The sequence below is a fragment of the Anolis carolinensis genome, chromosome 5 (genome assembly GCF_035594765.1).
Source record: "Anolis carolinensis isolate JA03-04 chromosome 5, rAnoCar3.1.pri, whole genome shotgun sequence".
NCBI lineage: Eukaryota > Metazoa > Chordata > Lepidosauria > Squamata > Dactyloidae > Anolis > Anolis carolinensis.
In genome coordinates, this window is record NC_085845.1 from 65,216,675 (window position 1) to 65,241,869 (window position 25,195).

The 25,195-nt window shown below is 37.1% G+C and overlaps 1 protein-coding gene across 23 annotated transcripts in view; it reads left to right on the top strand.

Moving 5' to 3' along the window:
- The window catches only part of tenm3 (teneurin transmembrane protein 3), a 1,793,546-nt gene that overhangs the window by 1,339,552 nt on the left and 428,799 nt on the right, over positions 1-25,195 (top strand). For all 23 annotated transcript variants that reach the window (XM_062982692.1, XM_062982693.1, XM_062982691.1 and 20 more), the window contains 2 exons: positions 412-711; positions 17,079-17,357. In XM_062982692.1, the coding sequence (XP_062838762.1) occupies positions 480-711; positions 17,079-17,357 (511 nt within the window). In that variant the 5' untranslated portion in view covers positions 412-479. The remainder of the gene's footprint in view (positions 1-411; positions 712-17,078; positions 17,358-25,195) is intronic.

The following is a 25,195-nucleotide window of genomic DNA, read 5'->3' on the forward strand; positions in this document are numbered from 1 at the left end:
AACTGGTTGTTTATGTATACAGAACTAACTAATGAACTTTTATTGGCATGAACCAGAATTAAATCAAAACAATTTCAGTAGCATTTGAACCTGAATAGAAGCAGTATTGTTGTTGTTTTTTACAAGTATGGCTTGACCATACTGTACTGTTATGATCAAATATAAGGTAGCTAATACAGTTAATGGTGTATATTTTAATATTCTGGGGCTGAGACTTCTCAGGAAACCTAACAATTATACTATGAAATCATTTACTCAGTTCTCTTTCAAATTCAGTTGTATCTAAAAATCAGCATTATTTTGTCTGAATAGGACTTTTACCCCTAGTAATTACCTAACTATTGATGCGTATGTGGTATTCTGTAAATATATATACTTAAATTATATATAATCTATTTAATCCTCTTACAGATGAAAGATCGAATGTAAAACAGAATTTCCAGAAACCTGGCCTGATGTGCATACAGAAGTAATGAAGCATGGATGTGAAAGAACGCAGACCTTATTGCTCCCTGACAAAGAGCAGAAGAGACAAGGAGAGGCGTTACACAAATTCTTCAGCAGAAAATGAAGAATGCCGGGTGCCTACACAGAAATCCTACAGCTCAAGTGAAACTTTGAAAGCTTTTGATCATGATTCCTCCAGATTGCTGTATGGAAACCGAGTAAAAGACTTGGTTCACAGGGAGTCAGATGAGTATAGTAGACAAGGTAGGTATGCTGTTGTAATGCCATAACACAAATATCTTCAATTGAAATATATAGTATGCATACTCTAGAGGTCCACTTCTATGTGTCAGACTTACCATTGATTCTGGAATGGTTGAAATTTCTCCCAGGCTACTATTGCATTAGTTTCACACTTTAACAAGCTGGGAGAGAGCTCTAAACATGATAATCTCTCTCTCTGAAAAAAAAAGAGAACCTGATCTCAAAGGTTTGTTGAGAATGTTCTTTTTCCTATACTTATGCCAAGCCCATAGAACAAAGGCATTTCAAGAGGCATTTTTGGGAACATTTGCACAATGCTTACTTCTGAGATCAGACATAGTCATGCGATGCATCCAATCCTTTAGAGCCACATGGAGCAAGCGTTTCAATCCTGGTTCCTTGCCAGCCCAGGCAGCTGGTAAAACAACTGCAAAACTATTTTGGCACCCCATATTGTTGTTCACTGTTGCAAGGAAACAAAATTACTATGGTTTCCAGAGTATTTTCACCACTTCCATAAGTGAGCTGCCATCTCCTTACGGGCTGTGAAAAATCACAGCTTTTATTTCCTCTGCAGAGGCCTCCCTCCAAGAAATTTACCACACTGATCACAGCTTGTGCCAGAACTTATGCACTGAATTCTTTGGGTGATGGTCTGTCATAAAACATAATAGATAAACAGGTGCCCTATGCTTCCGTCAGATTCATAAATAGCCAAATACGTGCAAGAAAGAGTATGGTCAGATGTAGACGAGAACAAGGCTTTTGTCTTTTTTTAAAGTAGAACAGAAGAAACATTTTCAGCAGTGATTCTCTCCAGTGCACAGTGATTAAAGTTGGAACAATCCTGTTCTCATTTGCAACTGACCACCTTGGTAGGGAGTAAAACAAAAGCAGAAAATTTGGGCCGAGGATTTATAGTGGTCCTAGGACCAAGGAAATATTAGTTGGAGATGTAATTTACAAATTAATAAGCAAATAAATACATACTTTGAATCTCGTTTTGGTAGAACGATGGGATATAAATTTAATAAATAAAGTAAGTAAAAAGATGTTTAGTTCAGTTTTTTTCCCTTCAGACTCTCAACATGCGACAAATTGCTAATGTTAAGTATGTGTGTAGGAAAACTGGGGTAGTCACTTTTGTGGGCTCATTAAAAAATCTGTTTTATGTGACTGACCTTCACTTAAATGTCTGTTTGTTCAACTTCATATAATTTCTTTTCATAATATTCAGCCACTAAAGTGACTATATGATTCACCTGGGCCCACATAATGCACTTATTATCAGTGTCCCTCTCTCAAAATACTATTCTTATCAGAGACCTATTTTTGTATTATATTACAGAGATCTTTTCTTGTAATTAATGCTGCTTAGAAGTAGCCTGTTCATGTGCAGCTTGTTCCCTCCAATGCCAGGAATTAAAGATATTTTTGTTAGGTAAAGGTAAAGGTTTCCCCCTGACATTAAGTCTAGTCATGTCCGACTCTGGGGGCTGGTGCTTATCTCCATTTCTAAGTCGAGGAGCCGGCGTTGTCCATAGCCACCTCCAAGTTTAAATGGACGGCATTACTGCATGAAGCGCCGTTACCTTCCTGCCGGAGCGGTACTTAATGATCTACTCACATTTGCATGTTATTGAACTGTTAGGTTGCCAGAAGCTGGGGTTAACAGTGGGAGCTTACCCCCACTCCCTGGATTCAAACCACCAACTTTCCGGTCAGCAAGTTCAGTAGCTCAGCAGTTTAACCTGCTGCACCATTGTTGGATGTCCTTAAAGCTTTCAGAGGGCTTACATTTATAAACTAGAATCCTATTAACCCAGAAGTGACATGCATAGTCTTGAACACCTCTAAAACATGGTATGTTTTAAAACAAAACAAAACAAATACTTGTTCTAATTCTAAGAAGTCATTCTAGTTCTAAGACTGTTAGAATTTATATGGCATTAAAACTAAAAGAAAGAAAATTAGAAGTGGTATTTCACTGAATTTTGGTGTATATAAAAGTCTCATAGCCACTTTGAGTCTCCTTTGGGAATGAAGAAACGGGATATTCATTATCATAATCATCATAATTTGTTATTAACTGTTTTGTGTTCCCCTTTAGATAAAATACACATTATACACCTATTGATACATTCAGTACAAATACAAAAAAGTGAAACCTGATACCAGAAGTTGAGTCACATATGTGCTCCTTGAAAAGAAATCCCCCTCATTCACATTTTGAGTCAAATTGGCTATGCGAAGTCCATTCATAGTTAGAGGTACTTACAGTGTAAGTTGCATTTTCATTTTCTGCACAAATAAATATTACTTACATACATACATAGCTTAGTGTCACTGACCATGCATACGAAAACAGGCATAATAAAAACTTGACGTGTTAGATTGCTTTGCCTTGAAAGAACATTCTATTTCTTTCAGGTTTAATCCAGGTAGTTTTATATCTTGACTGTCTAAACTGTTATAATATGTGGAAGGCTATATCGCTTGAAAGGAAAATATAGAAAAACTGACATTTTTCAGAATATTCCTGCTATTTAAATAAGTGAATCGACTCTGATTAGGACTAATGTGGCATTGCCCTCAGGGTACTTCAAGATGGTCCTGTTTTGTCCCCGATCTATCGGTAATACTGTTCTGATCACTGAGAAGGTATCATAATCCTAGTAAATTATCAGCTTTCACTAGGATAGTTTCCAAGTAATCTAGATCATAAGCAGATCAGCCACAGGCAACTTGATCAGAATACAGCAAATCAGTAGTCATTATATAAAGCATTAGAGAATGCAGTCTAGCTCATCAAAATGAAATCCATATTATGAGCAATTGTTTTAAATCATTGCATCAATGTATAGGTTCATTAATGCTGGTCTAAAAATGGTTACTCGCAGATAACTAGTGATCTGCCCCATAGCATAATATCTCAGAGTGGCATAATGTTAAAACAGTATTACATAATTCAGACAAAAGAGCAGTGTTAAATACAAAGACATTATTGTCACTGTTCAGTGTGTTGGGGTGCCTGTGAAAATGAGGAAAATATTTGCCCTTATGACAAAGACATCAGAAGGATCACCAGAAGAATTCTACTGATGAGCAGATTCTAAATAAGGGTTACCATGGCTCAGAATGCCATTTTGTGAACGTCATCTGCCGACCCCCATACTTCAGAGATGGATCAACAGGATAGACATACGTTTCAAAAGGGGGAAATCCTCAGATTTTTTATTTAAAAACACACATGCTGCCCTTTGGTGAATGCTTTTGGGGCAGTTTAAAATTAAAATCCTTTTGTGTAGGGTATATCTGGGTTATTTTCAGGACGGCGTGACCCAGATTCTGCCAACAACAGCCATTGACCTAATGTGTGTGGGCCCTCATGTGTTTGGGCACAAAATTGGCAATTTTAGGGTACCTGCTCTATTCTAGCAAGGCCCTTGTCATTCTAGACAGTTATTTCTAAATTACACAGCCCTCCAGAAGTGGAAATGTTCAAGAGCCTAGATCAGGGGTCCCTAAACTAAGGCCCGGGGCCAGATGCGGCCCATTGAAGCCATTTATCCGGCCCCCACGGCACAAGGGCAGAAGGGGGTTGGGCTAAATGGCCCAAGGGGTCTCTTCTTCTCGTAAAACCATTATTATTATTATTATTATTATTATTATTATTATTATTATTATTATTATTAGAAACACAAGGCAGACACACTGCTGGCTGTTGAATGGGTCATACATCGGACACTTCCCAAGCGTCTAGGGCTGTGTTATGTATCGGCAAATAATGTGTGCAGATCCCAGTAAGGTGGCCTTCTGCAGCTGGCAGATGCTAATTTTGTTAGCACTGATTGTATTTAAGTGCAGGTCAAGGTCTTTAGGCACTGCACCCAGTGTGCCGATCACCACTGGGACCACCTTGACTGGCTTGTGCCAGAGTCTTTGTAATTCAATCTTTAAATCCTCATATCGTGTCAGCTTTTCCAGTTGTTTCTCCTCAATCCTTCTGTCACCTGGGATTGCAACATTGACAATCCATACTTTGTTTTTTAACATGATTGTGAGGTCAGGAGTATTGTGTTCCAAAACCCTGTATTTATTATTATTATTATTATTATTATTATTATTATTATTATTATTAACAACATTGAGGCTGGGTGGCCATCTGTCAGGAATGCTTTGCTTGTGCTTTTGGTGCACAGAGGCAGAAGGGGGTTGGACTAAATGGCCCAAGGGTCTCTTCCAACCCTCTTTATTATTATTATTATTATTATTATTATTATTATTATTATTATTATTAACATTGAGGCTGGGTGGCCATCTGTCAGGAATGCTTTGCTTGTGCTTTTGGTGCACAGAGGCAGAAGGGGGTTGGACTAAATGGCCCAAGGGGTCTCTTCCAACCCTCATTATTATTATTATTATTATTATTACTATTATTATTATTATTATTATTATTAACATTGAGGCTGGGTGGCCATCTGTCAGGGGTGCTGTGCTTGTGCTTTTGGTGCACAAAAGCAGAAGGGGATTGGACTCAATGGCCCAAAGGGTCTCTGCCAACCCTCTTTTTTATTATTATTGTTGTTGTTGTTATTATTATTATTATTATTTATTGCTCGGTGGCCAACTATAGTCCAGCCCTCCAACGGTCCGAAGGATCGTGAACTGGCCCCTGTTTAAAAAGTTTGGGGACCCCTGGCCTAGATATATCCAACTGCCTCTCTTTAGCCAATGCACTCCAAGTTGTAGATATGAATCGAGTCAACTTTATCTGAAGCCTTTGTAAGAATACCAGTGATCAGATGTGTGTGTTATCAGCTGCCTGAAATTGTGTGTTGGATCTTAGTAACCATACTCTGTGAGGCAGGCAGAAGTGGCCAGGGAAATTTTCTGTGCAACACCAGCCATAACTACCTGCTCCAATTCACTTTCTGTCCTTCCGGATCAGAGCATTTAATTTGCATTCTCAGGTGTCCCCTGCCCATCTCTCTTGTTTTTTCATTACAATCTCCCTCTCACTAGGATAGATGTGTAATTTTCCTTTTTAAAAAAGATAGTGCTATTATTATGCTAAGCAGACAGTGGGTGCCATTCTTTTAGTGGCATGTATGCACATACATGTGGCCTGCATACACATATGTTCATTTTAAATAAGATGCAGAGGACTATGCACCAGGGTTGCTGGGCAAGTGGGGGAGTTCTGAGGGCGGAACTTCTGGTGCCTTGGCCAAAGAGGGTCTTGCCCTCTTCCCTTTCACCTGAGCTCCTCTGCCTCTTCAGCAATTGATGTCGGTGAAGAGGGGACAGGGGGACTTCAACGGCTAAAGAGGAGGAGGAGGAGCTCAGGTGAGGGGGGACCCTCATTGGCTGAAGCCCCAGGATGTCCCATCCAGTGATTCCCCCAGGGTGAGGGACATTTTCCAGAAATAAGGGACTGTACCTTAAAATCTGGGACGCCTGGCAAGCCTGCTATTCACTTGCACTAGACTCCATCCTCAAACCTTCGCACATACCCTGCAGATGTTAAGCCTGCGATGGACTACTTTTGCTGATACAGTGCTCATTGGTACAGAAGGAATAGGGGAGACACTTCATATCATTAATATATAACTGCTCTGGGCTCTTAGGAGAAGGAGGTGAGCACACCCTTGTTTCTTCTTCCCCAACTGAGCTGAACCCAGCTGCTGCTTCATGGTCTGAATTTCCTGCACTATTCTTCTCATCTCCTCTGTTGAGCAGCAGCAATAGCTCTTCCCAGGATGTGACAGCTGCTGGATAGAGGTAAAGGAGGGGGAGTTCATAGAACTGCATGGGCAAAGATAACACACTAGTATAGGAGCATAGCCAGTAGGAGTCTAGGAGCCAGATTTCTCAATAAGGGTTGTCCCTCACTTGGGTCAGCGAGGTGTGGTTTGTGAACCACCTCAGCTATTTCTGTGGTTCCCAGGCACCATTTGTTTTTATTATTTGCTCCAAAATGCCCCTAAACATTGAGGGGGTATGGGAGCAATTTTGCCACATTATGCCTACCCACGGCCATTTCCTTTTGTAAATAAAGCTTCTCCTGGGCCTAAGAGGTTGGGAGGATGAAAAATGACAAAAATATCCCATGTCCTAGAGGATTTGTTAAGGCAAAAATGGAGTTTTTCTACAGGGAAGGGAAGAGGGGTACAGTTCTCCAAGCATATTTGCCCCCCTAGCCATTGAGAGCTCTCCCTCCTGCCATGTTACTTTGTACAATAATCTATGCTTTTGACAATAAATTAATAAATTCAAGATTTAAAGGAGGTCAAGCACACACACGGCCCTGCAGACACCTATGCGTATACCATGGCCCCTTCCATACTCTCCTTATATCCCAGGATCTGATCCCAGGTTATCTGCTTTGAACTGGATTATGTGAGACCCCACTGCCAGATAATCTGGGATAAGAAGATAATCTGGAATCAGACCCTGAGATATAGGGCAGTGTAGAAGGGGCCCATGTGGTATCCTATAGGTGCCATTGGGATTTCAGAAACAATGCTGGATCAGTCAATATTGCCAAACTGTGAACTTCATTCTTCTGGGATGTAACCTGCTTTAAGCTAGATGATATTTTAAAAAGCCCTTGTAAACTAATGTGGAAAATTGAATAAAACAAACCAGAGACTGGAATCCTCAGAAACAGACATTGATAGATTTGTGCTTTCCTTTGTAATATTGATTCAAAACACTGATTGAGCATATGAATCACACAAAACTTTAAACGGGAGCTTTTTTGAGAGGTACATGGCTCTATTGTTCTAATAAAAGGTTAACAAGTCTCTTCTGCAGCTATGGATTTCATTCTAACACTTTTCCTAGATTTGAAAAGTTGGAGTTCTGAATGTGTGGTTTTGGTTTTGATTTTTGCTGTATTTATATTGTGTTCTGTATCAGGGATTCTTAACCTTTTCCCACTCACAATCCCTTTTCACCTGAGAAATTTTTACGTGAGCCCAGATATGCATGTATATGAAATAGGTATAAAAATCAAGAATTCACTGATAATAAGTCATCATTTGCAAGGCTTCCTAATCAGCTTGATTTTCCTTTTTGTGAAGTACAGCTGAAGCATTTTCTGTAGCTTCCACTGTTAGCAAAGGGTTATTGACAGCAAACAGTATACGCTGGTTAATTTGAAAACTAATATCTTCAATTATGAACATTTCCAAATTCATCTTCTTTTGTGCCATACTATGCAGTCATTTAAGTGCCCCCCACCAAAGGATAAGACTGTCATTTTATAGAACTGCAAAAAGTTAAATATTAATCTGAATTTCAGTGTTTAATTAATTTGAATCCAAGTTTATTACTTTTTAAATATTAGCTATGCAATGTGATTCATTTGGAGAATAAAATGATAAATCTTATTCAGCTGCTATAAATGTCAGTTGCAGCATTAAAAGATTTAAGTGATTGCGATTTTCTTTCTTTCAACCTTTAAAACCCTGTATTTAAACAGCCAGGTTAAACAAATCTGTCTTATCTTCCTTAACATACCAGATTCTGCTCTGTCCCTATCATCTTTTAAATTTCTTAACTAATGATTTATCACATAATCTTAACTACTTTACATGAAATCCACCCTTATTGTTTCCAATGCAAGTAAGATACATTTGAGAAGAACTGGGCTTGTTTTTTTTTAATTATTATTCTGAGTCTGGGGAACTGACAATAACAAGTAATATTCAATGTCATACTTAGTATATTTGAAACCCAGTTCAGATCATTTTTAACAGCACCTTCCTCTACAGCAAAATAATTTTCAGGTTGAGTTTCCCTTATAGGGAATTCTGAAGTCTGAAATACTCCAAAAATGTCAACACTGGTGACTGAGATAGTGCTTTTGGATGGTTCATTGTACACAAACTTTGTTTCATGCATAAAATTATTCTATAAAGTAGAATAAAGTATTCTATAAAATTATCATCAGGATACATATATATATGAAATAAAATGTGGTACAGTATTCCCTCACTTATCACAGGGGTTACGTTCCAGGACCACCTGCAATAAGTGAAATTCCGCAAAGTAGGGGCACTATATTTATTTTAATATTTACACATTATATTAGTAGTTAGGTGGCCTTTCTCCCCTTTGCAAGCCTTCTTTCTGCGCTTCTTCCTCTCCGGTGCCTGCCAGTTTCCCTTTTGTGCATGCGCCTCCCTCTTGTCAGCATCCAGAGTGGTCTGGCTGGACGCCGACGAGAGGAAGGGCACATGCGCAAAAGGGAAACTGGCACCTTGTGCGCATGTGCATCTCTAAGGAAAAAACTGCAAAGCAGTGAGGGAGCGAAAAGCGAACCACAAAGTAGGGAGGGAACACTGGACACATATTTCTTTAAGAGCAATCAATAGCTTTTCATTGTTTTGTTTTCCATATGTTTTGACAGATTTTAGTGAGAATTTGAACTGTGTTAAATATCTAAAATAGGGGTAAAAATAATGCAGCCTTACAGATATTGTTGGACTTGTAAGGAATGCTGACATATGCAGTCTAACAGCATCTGGCAGATGGTATGATTTCCAAGACACAGACACAGTGTTTGGGCAAATATAAACTAGTTAAAAGGTAATCTCTATAAAATAATAATGTGAAAAACATATCTGGATAAAGTCTGTATTTTTTCTTCAAAGCAAAGCATATAATACTTTGTTTTGACTACAATTGCTGAGTAGACTACTAGTGCTTGCAAACATTTTAAAAACAGGTGTGGCATTGAGTATAGAACTTGGAGAACTGCACACTCCATCCATTTGCAATGTATGGATTTTATTTTATTTAGTTTTAAGAATACCATACTCTCAGCAACTGTGAGTAATTTTTAATCTATAATGCTCAATTACATCACTCTGGGTGCTTCCAGTCAGGAGTAAAACCCATGTTGAAGCCAGTTCCAAAAACTCGCTTTGGTGCGTGTTTTAGTCCCCACAGCACCCCAAAAACCCAGGCTTTCCCAGGGAGGGTGGCTACATGCCATTCTGATTACTATCAAGATGACACACAGCCACCCCAAAGCCCCCCAAAATTACTCTTTAAAATAAAAGAAAACTTACCTGGCCAACATTATGTGCCTCCCTGCAACCTCACTGGTGCAAGGAAATGACATGCCAGGAAACAGGGGGAGGCAAAGCCTCCCCCCCCCCGGTCTCCTGGTGCATCATTTCCTCATACATCCATGAAGTACATTTCCAGAAGCTTAACAAAAAGCAATGACCAACTCTAAACAGGAATTCTAAAAATCACTTAAGGCAAAAGCAAGAAACGTGTAATCCAAGGTTTGTTACACTTAAACTAGAATTATATCTGAAAGCTTGGAAACATGAACATGACCATAATCCAAAGGCTTGATACTTGAACTTGACTATAATCCCAAAGGCTTGAAACTTGAAACAAGATTTATAATCCAAACAGGAGGCATGGAACTTGAACAGGAAAACAAGATACAGATCCAACTGAACTCCTAACTCAAAGCTCCCAAGACAGGCAACTTGATACATGAAAATCCAATGTTAATCTCCCCACCGAACATAGACTCCAGTTCCTTAAGAATGCTCCATCTTGCCCATGACATAACTCTTTCTCACACCTGGATTCTTTGTTTATCTTTCAGTCTCTGGGAACACCGGATTTGTCTCTGTTTTACACTATTTCTTCTAATCTGCAAACACTGGGTTATCTGCAACCCTCCTGTCTCCTCCACATTCCTTTCAGAGTCAATCCCTGGCTGATTCTCCTGAGATTTGCTGCCTGTTTTTCCAACAACAGATCTACTCAAAACATTCCCATCATCTCGAAAAACACTTTCGCTTTCCCCCACAGAAACACCTGGCTCAACCAGAAAATTCTTGTCCTCATCCTCAGAGGCTTCACAGGCCTCAACAACAGTGTTCAAGAAATGACAGATTTCCCTAACTTGGCTTTCCTTTCTACAGGGTGGGTCAAAGTCACAAAGAGGATTCCATATTTAATCCTTTATTTTTTGTTTTTAGGTTACAATACCATAGCATCATATACAGTATATGTAGAAAATACTATTATATTACATCATACAGTACATGTAAAATCTTTCAATTTTTTTCAAAAAGTTATTAAAATATGAAATGCCTTTGTGATTTTTGGACCACCCCACAAAATGGCAGCTTTCTCTGTGGTATGAATTTTTCTGAGAGTCTTAATCAGTTGATGTTTACAAAGTATTATGAGCTTATCAGGTTAATAGTAATACCTGTGTAAGTGCTGAGTATTATTATCAGTGTGATTAGATAAGAAGGTATTAGTGGAGTGGTGCTCATAATTTTACTTATTCTTTCCCATTTTAATATATTTGTATAAATGCACTGTAAATTTGGAAATGCTGCATATTTAATTACTTTCAAGGTATCATGTAAAATTAGATCTTTATTAAATGTATTGACATCAAATTGTTCACACTGACGTAATTTTAAAATCTTTTCTGTCTGTTTCTTTATGAAAACTGGGATTTCTTTAAGATGTGTTTGAGAAAAATAGATGAATGAGCAGAAGATTCATCTATTTTTCTCAAATACAAAGACAGAACAGTTTCTTTTTGTTGGGGAGAGCAGTTCACTTTTCAATAAATCTCTTTTGTATGACTTTAGATAAGACCATTTTTTCAGACAATAACATAAAGGGACGGAGCAATCTCTTTCCTTAAATAGGTCCTGCATAGTGGGTCAAGCCTGTTACTCCTAATAATACCTGCAAACCTTTCCTCCTACCTTTCTCACCTTTTACCTAAAGAGACAGGAAGAACTGAACCATAGGAGAAGGAAGTGAAGAATCTTACATAGTTTCTTGTTCTAGGTGTTTCACTATGTTAAAAAAAAAGTTTGGGACAGTTGTAACATTTTTTCACTGCTTTTCACTCCTGTTCAAAAGCAAAAAGACCAGTACTTTTTTCATGGGGGCAGGTGGGTGGTGTTAATGTAAAACTTGTGGTTTTGTGGAAAAAACATTATTTCACATAAAAATAATTCTTAACATTTTCTCTACAGGACCTGAAAATAAGCAAACATACAAAATCCCATAATACTCCCACCCAATGAGGAGAAAAAGTTTGAGTTGCTTTGTTAAAACATATAATAAAGACACAATGAAAGATTTATGTTCCCAAAGCAAAAGCTTATGTGTAAAGGACCCCATTGTATTTACAAAAGGAAATTTTGAGTGGGAAGTCGAATGGGAAGAGAGAGAGACATGTGCTTGCTATATCTCTCACACTGTTGTGACTCAGCTGGAACCTCAAATTGACACTGATGAGGATGATGGGATTCAGGTTCACAATCAGGTTCAAAATGTCCCTGTTGTAGAAGATGAGGAACAGGGAGTGCGAGTTCATTTTCCCACCGCAAGGGATGCTGTTGTTGATTCTGAATCTAGCCAGGTGCAAATGGACTTGGAAAAGGAGGACAGTTCTCAGTCTGATAATGAGGCTCAGCAAACTAATGAGCAGGCTGACCTTGACAAAACAGGTTCCTTAGATCGAGCTGACCGTTTGGAATTCGGGGTTCGGAGGAGTGAGAATTGGAAACAAAAGGGAGGCTACAGGCCAAAGAAATGCTTTTATGCTTTGCAAAGGGTATTAAAGCAATGTGTTTGGAGACAAACCTTTGTCAAAGCAATTTTCGTTTAACCAAGAAGCAAGCTCTCGTTTTCCTGGATTACCTTGCAGCTTTTGTGTTCATGTTCTTGGGACTTTGTCATGCTCTATTGGTACCTTGTTTATTCTTCGTGATTTCTGGATTTATTCTCTATGGCTTTATTTTGGTAACCATTTTTTGGAACTTTACTTTTGCTTTTAAATAACCTTTTATCTTCTATTTTCTAATAAACTAAAAAGACTTCAACCTGTGTGCAGTTTGATGTATTTAGCAAGGTGAAGCTAACCTGAGGTGCGACACACACATAGGGCACAAATACAGTGACCACTTTGCTCAGTGTAGGCTAAATGCTGTATGGGGCTGAACCAGGTTGACTGATTATTACGGCCTTGCCCTGGGTTAACCCAAGTTGGGAGATCAGCATAAGTCCTGCCCCTTAGAAGAGGCATTAGCAAAGTGCAGGGGTTACAGAAATATCTGGACAAATATCAGTAGCAGAGAATATTATTACAATGAAATCTGTTGTATTTATTTTATTATTTCTTTGTTTAATTTACTTAATATCCCCCAGTTATTCCAAAAAGGGACTACAATTTAATATTTTCCGCAGATTTTTAGCAAAGACTTCCAAAATTCTAACTTAATAAAATAAAATTCTAAATTAACTATTTTGGAAGAATATATGATTTTTATAAAATAATGAACCAGGGAATTAAGCCACCCCATTAAGGTATGAACCAGGAAGTACCAAAGAAAGAAGCAAATAAATAAATAAAATTGGGTTATGGTGCACTTTCCGGGCTGTATGGCCATGTTCCAGGAGCATTCTCTCCTTATGTGGCCATACAGCCCGGAAAATGCACAACAACCCAGTGATACTGTCCATGAAAAATTATCAGACCTCTGTAAGATGAACAGATCTCCTTAACAGCCTTAGATTTTCTACAGGTTTAGGCAAAATTGACAGCAGCTCAGAACTTCATTGGCCATGCACAACAAAGTTGTGGTGTACTGCTTTCACAAATTGCCGCTTACAGCCAGTTTAAACTATATGCTTCTTTTTCAGAGTTATGCATGGGTCTTAGGTGTAAGAGTTGTGGTTTAGAATCTACCTCTAACCACTATCAACCCTGTCCATAAAAAAACCCAGTGTCTTAGTTAGTAAAGTAAAGTAAAGTAAGTGAGTAAAGACACTACTCATATAATTCAGTATGGACAACATAGACATTTTTTTTTACTAGATATGTCCATCAGTGTATTTGATTCTGTGGTCAGATCCATAGATTGGGGAACCGTGAAGGTAACGTGTCTATATTCAACAATTCAAGGTAATATGATTCCAATTTACAGTTTAGAACAGTGGTTCTCAACCTGGGTCCCCTGATGTTTTTGGCTTTCAGCTCCCAGAAATCCCAAAAACATCTAAGGACGCCAAGTTGAGAACCACTGGTTTAGAGATTGAATGGAATAAAATATCTTAATTTAGTTTTCTATCTTTATATTATCTTGGAAATACATATACCGAGATAACATTGTAAAATTACAACTATATCAGAAGAGCTCTCTATTGCTTCAATTTCACAACATTTACCTCCTAGATCTAGACTCATGCCTAAATCAGTTGCTAGCCAGAGTAAACCTATTGAATCAATTGTTAAATAATAAGTAAAAACTTATGTCAGTTCTGTTCCTTCAGTAGGTCTACTCTAGTTAAGAATAACATATTTAAGCTGTAGACATTGTACAATACCTTTAGTTTTGTCTAGAGAAAGCCTTTAGTATGAGTGCTATTTTTAAAAAATGCCATAGTATTTCACAATGCTTATACAAATACCTCAATCTTTGTGGTCCAAAAGGGGTAATTTCCAGGTTGTGCTTGAAAGCTCTGCCTTCAAGACAAATATTAATTTATCTGGTTTGAATGTAAGTTATGATGCCAAAAATTCATATTCAAATCCACTCTATTTGGATATATTTACAACCAAATGTTATAATTGTTTATTGTTGTAAACGTAGGACATATTTTATAATTGTTAAATTTCTCTGATGTGCAAGAGTTCAATGAATTGTGAAGATAATCTTAAACTTCTAAGTACATAGCTTGGTTCCTGTTTAAACAGTTGATTGTTCACTAATTCATCTCCAACAAAGTTTACTCACCAGTATGGCTGCTTACCGCTGTGATCCTTGCTTCTTTTCCCTCCATGCATTTTTGTTCTGTTACTTATTCACAACTCAATGATAAGTACTATTTGATTTGTAGCTAATTGCAGCAACTGTTTCTAATTATTTATGAGTGTTGTAGTCAGAATCTATTTACTATTCTGATTGGAACAAAACTGATTGCAACAACTGATATGACCACAGCAATAAAGCAATTAACTGGCATACTTGAAAACTGTCTAGGTCTGGGACAGAAAGCCCCTTAGCATTTCATTAACCATCCATTCTTCTGTTCATGTAGTTCTTCACAATCCCATTGTTTTGGTGTTATTTTTTAATTGTGCCTGCTTCTCTGTTTTTAAAGATTTACAAATATTATTGAAGATTTATAAGATAATTTAAACAACCTGTCTAGAAGGATGATTCAAATGCATACCAGCACAAAAACTTGGAAAAAATATTACTAAAATTACTTTATATTTTGTTTTTTAATTAAAACATATAGAACTTACAACATTAAAAAATACAAGTACATAGAAAGTGAACAAAGTAGTAGTCATATTAAAAGCAAAAATAGCACATTGATGGACTAACATAAAATATTATAAATGTAATAATATAAGAAAATCTGCAACAGACTCAAAGAGAAAAGACTTGATCCAAAGTTTCTGCAGTAGTATTGTCCTAAAATTTATATTATGGCATATCATTGAAAGAGGTCAAATGAATATCCTAGCAGTGTGTATATGCCTGAAATAGAATGTATCCATCCCTCACTCTATCCGGTCAACATTAAATTTTTAAAAAAATGTTTGATTTTTATTTGACTTGATTGTGCACATGAACCAAATAGACTCTAGAAAGAAAAAGCTAGAATTTTGTTAGAATCTTGAACATTTTTCCCTAAGGAAAAGTATTGTACTTATTTGCTTTTAGTCATTCAACAAAAGAAGAAAGATTTAATAAAGATCAAGCTCACCTTTATTCTAATTTGATGAATGTTTTATTCTTGAGAGAAGAAAGACTTTCTTATAATGACATTTGGATGGGGAAATATCCGGTTGTTTAAGACTTTAGCCACAAGAGAGAATGATAATCCTGAACACATACTTATTACTTTCACACTTTATAATGTAAAAATGGCTATCAGCTGTAGTTAATCCTATATCTTGAACTAGTCTTCCTTTATTTAAAGGGTGCTTCTCTGTTTCTTTCCTTTCTTTGAAAACTGATGTGCTTAAGTAGTTTCTAAAGAATGATTAAGGAAAATCTACACTGGCTGCTAAATTCAGCACTAGACACATCCTGATAAACCCTTTACAATGCCATATTGACATTGCACTGATTTCTGTCCAAGCTCTTGGCCATTGCAGACTCCTCTGCAAATATCAGAATGGGGTGCCCACATGACCAGAAGTGGGTGGTGGAGACACAGATGTCCCTTTCTGACATCAGCAGAGGTGCCTGCAACAGCCAGTCATAAGTTCAGAAGGAGCTCTGTGACAAGCTGGGATTGCTGTGGCAAGCTGGGAGCTCCAGTGGCAACATGGATTGAACCATCCCCATCCCCTGCAGCAAATAGGGTGACGGTGTGGTGTCCATGTGGATATCAGATTGATCTGAATTGGAGCTACAAGCCCTAGAGTATCCTGAAATGTTTCTCAAAGTGGGTCAAAATAAGTTTAAACCCCCAAAAGTTGGTGAATATCTTGGGTGCAGTCAGCAATAGATTCAAGGTTAATCCAAGTTTTTTGCCCATGTAGACTTGCCCGTAAATGGAGAAAATGAAAGGAGTTTCACCAGACTGCCAAAGATAAAAATGATATACTTTACCAGAGCTCATTTGGAGTATAATAAAGGCCCACGGAATGCATGTATAGAAAAATATGTACCTTCAAATATATTTATACTATATATATACTCATGTACAAGTCAAAAAATTACTTAAAAAGCAGAGCTGACTTATCCACAGGTCAATGTAAGTATTGTACCTTAAGTCTTAATGGTGAAAGATGAGAGCTTAGTCTGTCTCTGAGTAGATTGGTGAAACGTAAAGCTTAGTCCATCCCAGGAGAACCTAAAAGAAACATCAACCCTCTCTACTCTATCTGATGTGGCACTACCTCTGGCCTTCTTCAAAGCCTGGGAAAGAGAATGACGATAATGGCAGCCAGAGGTGGCTGGCTCCTTGAGGCACATTGCCGCTTTCCCCTCTCTGTGAAATGACCATATACATATCCATAGGCCATATTAAAATCCATTATTTTGTCCCCCAAACATGCTCTCGACCTATACATGAAATTGACTTATACATGAGTATTTACAGCTGTGGTTCTCAACCAGGGGTCCCCAGATGTTTTTTGGCCTTCAACTCCCAGAAATCCTAACATCTGGTAAACTGGCTGGGATTTCTGGGAGTTGTAGGCCAAAAACATCTGGGAGCCCTAGGTTGAGAACTGCTGATTTACAGTAATTAATATGTATTGCTTTTAATGATTTTTTTAAAGAATAATTTCTTACAGTGTTTTTTAAATTTTTTTCTTCCCTAATCAGGACAGAATTTTACCCTAAGGCAGTTAGGAGTTTGTGAACCAGCAACTCGAAGAGGACTGGCATTTTGTGCTGAAATGGGGCTTCCCCATAGAGGTTACTCTATCAGTGCAGGGTCAGATGCTGATACTGAAAATGAAGGAGTGATGTCTCCAGAGCATGCCATGAGACTGTGGGGCAGGGGGGTCAAATCAGGCCGCAGTTCCTGTCTCTCAAGTCGTTCCAACTCAGCCCTCACTTTAACTGATACCGAACATGAAAACAAGTCCGACAGTGAGAATGGTAAGTCTTTCTATATTTATGATTCTTTAAAAAGTTTCAGCTTTGTAATTTATGAAATTCTTAGTTTTTAAATATAAAATTGCTTGCTGAATGACCTCAGTAATATTGATTTTCCAGAAATACCACACTTGTAAGAAAATATAAATTGGTCAACAAAGAGATACAATCAAACTGTGCAACCAGTTTGGAAATAGTATAAAATTTTTCAAAGATATATGTGACTTTCTTTGGTCCACAATTCTCCATAGAATAACAAAGAAGAAAAATGCTGAAGCTTATCTGAATTGTTTATACATTCTCTTAAGAGATAAAAATAATATTTAAAATCTGAAAATGGACGAGTTCATTTTCATAAGAAAGCTTTAAGATCAAATTTGGTCCAGTTTTAAACTTTGAGAGAGGCTATCCATGTTAATAATAGTTGATATGCTTTGAATGAAGAAGGTCCTGTATAAGTTATACTTGGCTAGATGGACCAAATTCCATGATTTTGTAAGCCAGCTTCATACATTTTACATGTTAACAGGATTTGTGCAAAGTAATTTCCACAATAAAACTGAACCCTAATTTCATAGCTTTGAAATCACTAATCGTTTATTGGTGGAATTTATTGGTGTGAGACATGTGAAAAAGTTTACTTCGTTAAGTATGGTAACACAAAGAAGTACAGTATGTTTGTATCTGATTTTGGGCGGGAATTGGGAGAATGGGGAACCGCCTTTTTCCGGTCTTGGTTGTCCCAAATGTGATCCTACAATCTGTAAGTATAACATCAGGCTCTTAGAGAGAAAAGTAAGGAGGCAAATCAAGTGTTCTTCAAAATTCTGCTTTCTCAGCTTACAGAAAGATTCTAGAGATTGCTAACTTGATTCTGTATTTGTTTATTCATTTAAAGATGCCTCTGTGTAATGGCATCTGCCACATTTATGGGAATTGTATGCACATTATGATAGCCTGTGACAAATGTACAAATTGTATGCAGCCTCAAAATCAGTACATCCTGTCCTTCAAAATTAGCTGTTTGAATAGAGTATTTTACATAGCAAATTTTTGACCATTGTTTCTCCAAATGAGCTAGGAAGAAAAGCAGCAAGCAAAGACAGTGGCCTAAAATGTAGGATTAACAACCATTTGTTTATTTGGATGCCACACTGTCAACTCAACTGAATGATGACTAGGGCAAACTTGTTATAATCTTCATATCGTATGCCTGAATACATAATTTAGAACTAGAGCAGTTAGGCATTTTCATTGTGACTGCAGTAACTCATTTCCTTAGAAGGAAACATTTATGTAAATCAATTTTCAAATGACAAACAAAAAAATAACTTAAAAGTGTTTTCTCAGACATAGTAACCTTTGAAGTTCTCATGTTGTGAAGTAATATAACTAAGGTGTGTGACATCAAAAACAAATAGAGGAATTTACTGTGGCAACAAACAATGATTTAGAGCCTCTTACACGTCCTTTGAAATATCCAGAAAATAAGACTCTTTTTATAAAGATGGGTGATTTTTGGATTGATTTTGCCAAAGTTTTCACTCTTAAATAAATTTTAGGCAAATGTTTTGTACTGATACAGACATATGTGTTTGTGTGTGTGTGTGTGTGTGTTTGCGGATCATTTATTGTCATTTTAAAAGACCTAATGGCAAATCAGATCATTTGATTGGGAGCCAAGGAAGAATTCATTGGTATAAATCTTCTTAAGAGAGGCCTGCTTCCTTATGTAAATAATAAGGGAGTTGGTTTTTCTTGGGCTACTGTCAAGTGGAGGGGAGGCTGAAATCTCCCTCTCCAGAATTCTCATTCAAACAATTAATGTTGCATCTAGTTTAACTGTCCAGAATTGACATGGTATGCTCCATGCAGTCATGCCGGCCACATGACCTTGGAGGTGTCTACGGACAATGCCGGCTCTTCAGCTTAGAAATGGAGATGAGCACCACACCCCAGAGTCAGACATGACTGGACTTAACTTTAGGGGAAACCTTTACCTTACCTAATTATGCAAGTGTATGCCTCATGAAAGATACTTCCATTTGACTGATTCTTGAAATCAATTACAGTAGAGTCTCACTTATCCAACATAAACGGGCCAGCAGAACGTAGGATAAGCGAATATGTTGGATAATAAGGAGGGATTAAGGAAGAGCCTATTAAACATCAAATTAGGTTATGATTTTACAAATTAAGCACCAAAACATCATGTTATACAACAAATTTGACAGAAAAAGTAGTTGAATACACAGTAATGCTATGTAGTAATTATTGTATTTACGAATTTAGCACCAAAATATCACGATGTATTGAAAACATTGACTACAAAAATGCGTTGGATAATCCAGAATGTTGGATAAGTGAGACTCTACTGTAGATATTTTCATAACTAATTTTGTTTTAAAATGTAAAGTCTATAAGCAGTGAGTCCCTTTGGGGAGATAGGGTGGTATATAAATAAAGATTATTATTATTATTATTATTATTATTATTATTATTATTATTATTATTATTATCATCATCATAATCATCATCTTCATCAATATAAAAATATTTGAATATGTTTTATCAGTCAAAAATATCTCCCACTCACATCAAACAATTTTAACTTGTGCTCATTTTGACTATAGAGACTGTATTTGTTAAGTATATGTGTATACTGTATATACTTAAATAAGTGAAATATTATATATGAAATGTGACATTTATTTTTATTTCTAATGCAAGAGTATGAATAAATTAAGCAATATGAATGACGCATTTGTCAAACTAAGGAAGCAAATCGTCTACTGTAATCGATAAGTTTGACTGCTGAAATCGAAATCATAACAAAAATGGGGGCTAATGGGTGAAAAAAAAATCTCTGAATACATTTAGAAAAAAACTTCCATCAATTCAAAAATATTTTTGTTGACTTATGCCAGGCTCACCTGACTTGTCTGCTGTTTTAGACAACATGTTTGATTTCATACATGCATGCTGTCAATTCTGGATAAAAGGTTTGCTGAATCATTTTTAACTTCTGTTCTTTTTAATAATAGGGGACTTAGCCCTTTTATTTTTGTGTTATTTCTATCACTGGCATCAAATTCTTTGGTAAAGGATTTATCCTCAGAAAAAAATTTTCTTCATTAAGTGAGATATACCTGGTATAAAATTTTAATTATCAGTGGGGGGGGGGGAAGCATCTTTGTTTCATGTTGGTATAAAAGTCATTTTCCGCATTTCTATGCGAAAATTAGTGGCTTCTCCTGTAATATATTCTCCTGTAAGCTGTGTTGTCTTTTTGTTCGGTTCACTGTTCTATCAGTGCATGAGAAAAGTTGCACCATTTATTTCTATTGGTAGTACCATCCGTTGAGTAGATAGATACTTCAGAGCCTCGAGATGTTCCTATCAATAGATAGGAGTAGAGGTAGTCCTTTCCCCAGCACCATGTTACACACTTTTCAGGGGTATTTCCCAGTCCCTTGACAATAGATTTTCAAGGAATGTAGTTGGAGATGGAATCAATGAAATTCACCTTTACCTCTACATTCTGGCAGTAGAATACCTTTGCTGGATAAGGGGTCTTCAAAAACATACCCTTTTTGTGATGGGATGCAAATTCTGATCCATATCACTTTTTAAAAGATTATTGTAAACATCCTTATAAAGAAGCTCCTATTTGAAAATGTTTATATACTGTTTGTACTCATAACCATAGAGACACATTTTAATTTTAATCATGTATTCCATATAAAAAAAATAAGTTTTGAAAACTAGTCTGGGAATCATGTCTTACCTCTGTTTTCCAAGACAACAGATGTCTCATATTATACAATGAAACTCATCAAAGGACATAGGTGACATGGTTTTCTCAGACACCCCTAAGGGTTTTTCTATTGCATACAGTGGCAGTGCACTCTGCTCCTCATAAAGGAACCAACAACCCTTTCGTCTTCACTGATTTCAGTGTCTTAAGCAGAGGTTAAAATATTCCATTTTGAGGCAGACAGCAATGATACTAATATGTATTATGTATCCATGAGCAGGCCTGTAGCGAGGGGGCGGTTTTAGGGGTTCAACCCCCCCCCCCCCCCCGAAATTTTTCAGGTTATTAAAAAAAACCTGGTTTACTCATGAATTTTAACTGGTTAACCAAATCCCCATGCTAAGTCTATGAGACACAAAATATTAAGAGTCCCTCCAGGCAGTATCTCAAGCAGATATTGACAGGTTTGTAGCGGGGAGGGGTGTGTGCTAGGGGTTAACCCCCCCCCCCGAAATTTTCAAAACCCCTCCCGAAATTTTTTTCTGGCTACGGCCCTGTCCATGAGCCATTGTTTTCTGTAATGTTATTTTGTCTTATTCAATTAATCAAGAACAACTTGACCTATTATCCCACTTTATGACATAGAAGCGTGTTTCCTATTAACAGAATTCCTCCCCAGCCATCCAGCTATTATTACAATCAATATCCTTCTCGAGGGAATCTTCTGTATGCATTTGTCAAACTCATAAGAATCTTGGATGGTGCAAGCTGCATCTTTCTGCTTCACTTCTCCTGTTATTGCTTTGTTTAAAGTAGGTTGCCCAAATTACTGGCATGCCTCTAGTGAAATAATTTTATTTATGAATAAGCAATTTTGTCATCTACTGTCATTATTCCCTTGAAGTGATAAAAAGCTTGTGACTAAGTAGGAAAGATTTTATGTAGCAGATAACCATATCTAAGTCTAAAATTTCATATACTGGATACTGAAATGTAGTCTCTGTAAGTCTGTTTGATAGTTATTAAAATGCAAGCTATAGAAATCTTTGGCATGTAGAGTATTTGTATTCCACAATTATGTGGTATCAATCCTGCTGTTGCAGTAATACCATGCAAAAAAAAAGTCAAGCTTGATTGTTCCACTGTAGATTCTTGAGATTATTTAAAATAAGAATCACTCATACTTGCTTTGATTGAATTTTAAATTCAGTTATTTTACTTGCATGTGCAACAATATGATATTGTTAATGATTTGCCTTAAATTGCTAAGTATATTATTAAATAGCAACTCATAGAAGATGTTGTATTATACAGTTACCCATTTCATTAGGACATAATGTAAACACTGAAAGAAATGTATACAACAGAACTAATAATTTGATGTTGGAAGTTTTTTTATTTTATTTTTATGGCAATGTACCTTGCTCAAAGACATTAGTAAGGGCCCTTCCAGACTGGCAAAAAATCCAGTAGGAAGTGGGATTGAGGCCACACAGCCAGCCTAAAATCTGTGGTTTTGCAGGGATGGTGTCCAGAGGGGAGGTTGATAGTGAGCATGTGCACTACCAGCCTCGCCTCCCTGCCCTTCATTTCCCCCTGCCCTTCTGAAGACATGCAGGCTTTTTTCCTCACTACCCCCTCCCATTGAACAGCCAAGGGAGGATTTGGGTAGGGGATGGGGGATTTCTCCATTAAGACTCTCTGTTGGTTCTTCCAGGAAGGAGAAAGGTTGCAGGCCTGCATGGAAGTTGAGAGGGAATTGGGGGGCAGGTGGGAGTCCAGACAGGAGGGAGGGAAGGAAAACATGTGTCTGTCTGCAGGAATACACAGGCATGGAAAGGTGTGTGTTTCTCAGGAGGAATCGGGTTTAAAGTACAGCTTTTAAACACTTGTTTTCCAGCCTTTAACCCAGTTTCTCCTGATTTCTCCCACATCTTGAGTAAGCAACGTTTACCCCCCCCCCCCCCCCCATTTTAACTTGATTTAACCCGGTTTATAATGCATGTATAGAAGGGCCCAAAACTTTATAAATATACACCATTGAAAGAATTCACAGGCTTATTTGAAAATAATTAAAAATTCTAGTAAATTGGTGGACTTTAATCAGCAGAATTCCTGACTTTCACATCTCAGTTAAAATGGAATCATTGAATCAATTGTTGAATGGTGAGTAAATGCAATTGATTTAATTGATCTTCTCTAGTGAGGAGTAAGAGCAGAATTGAGGCACATGTGACCTTAAAAACTTCTAATTTAATTACTTCTCTAAGCAATTAATGGATGCTCATATTACCATCACAAAATATACATTTCCAAAATTAGTGCTTTTTCTTTATAAAAAGTAGTTTTCCAAAATTATAATTTTAATTTTAAAATTATAATTTTCTTTTAAAATTATAGTTCTCAGAGTAAAATGTAAATATGCTTTGTGCTGTTATTAAAAACCCATAGGTCTTTCAGTTTTATCTAAGCTTAAGGTTCTGTAGCTTGCAAAATAAAAGAATGACTCGCTTGAGAGATCACTGACATCTTTATTTATTTTGCTATTTTTCCCTGACACCTACAGTTTGAACATATTACACAGAAAGCTTACTTACTTTTATTCCAAGAATTATGTAGGAATCATGCTGGTTGTTTCGCCAGGCTCTTCTAAAGCATATGGGAGCTAAGTAGGGGCTGGCAAAAGGTGATAATGTGTAGTCAACTATGTGGTCCTGGAAGGAATAAGAAAGTCTGTGTATATGTATTGGGTTTCTGGAACAAAATCATGATGGAAGTTGTGCTCAGCATGTAGAAAAAGGACAGAGAAGTGTTGGGAGGGGGAGTAAAATAGTGGGAGAAATAATTCAGAGCAGCTAGCAATTTCTTGACAGTATCCCCCACCCCCAAAACCCTTAGGAGAGGTTGAAGAAACTATCTGATGAAAGTGAAAATGGTGAGAGAATTAGTACCATATTTATAAGTACCCTTATTTACTCAAGTCTAATGTCCCAACAAATCTAATGCACACCTCCATTTTCAAAAGTACACTCTTCATAATGCAGCATTACAGTGGCTGCATGCTTATAATTCCTTCTTTAAAAAACCCCACTAAAAGAATGGATAAAAGAAAAGAACATTAAGATGTTAATTTAACAAGACGAAGAGACTAGAACAAAACACCATTGCGTGATGGCGAGTAAGAGGTGGTGTCCCTAGCATAGCAAAAGACTTCACAGCATTATTATTTACAAGAGACCACGATAAAGAAGAATGGAAGTACAAAATCCCCCTCCTCCCCCTTTATACCTCAATCCCCCACCTCCCCTTCATGCACCTCCACTCTCCTCCCTCCCCTTTCCCTCCTCTGCATATTGCTCCATCTCCCAGATCTTATCATATATTATAAAACCTTTAATAAGAACTACTTTTAAAAAGTGTTAGAATACCAAAACTTTCTGCAATAGAAAAGAAAATCTTGGGGCGCATCTATGCTGTAGAATGAATGCACTTTAACTCAGTGGCTCAATGCTATGGGGTCATGGGGAATGTAATTTGGAATTATGGGGGCTGCCAAAGATGCTGATGCCTCACCAAACTACAAATCCCAGCTTTGTATAGCATTGAGCTATGGCAGTTAAATTAGAAATGACTTCCTTCAAGTAGGAGCTTCCAGGTGCTGCTGAAGTAACTTCCCCTTTTGCTTTGGCTCAGCACTAATCTAGTGCATACCCTACTTTTGGAAAAGCAATTTAGCCAAAAAAGGTGAATCTATCAAATAAGTATAATAGTGATACAGAGCTTTCTAAACTGTGTGTCGTGACATAGTAGTGTCGGCTGCAGTGTGTAGGTGTATCACATGAACATAATGCAAAATGACAAAAATCTTGGAAATGCATGTTGTTATCATACAAAACATATCATTTCAAAAGTATAAATGAATTTTTTTCATGAGATATGTTGGGTCCCCATACATTTTGTTATTACAATTCAAGTATGCGTTTGTATATCTTATAAGAGGTTGGTTTAGCTTCTTGTTTGCTAGTAAAACTGAGTTACTGTGTTGCAAATGATGTGTCACTGACATGAAATGTTTGGAAAGTTG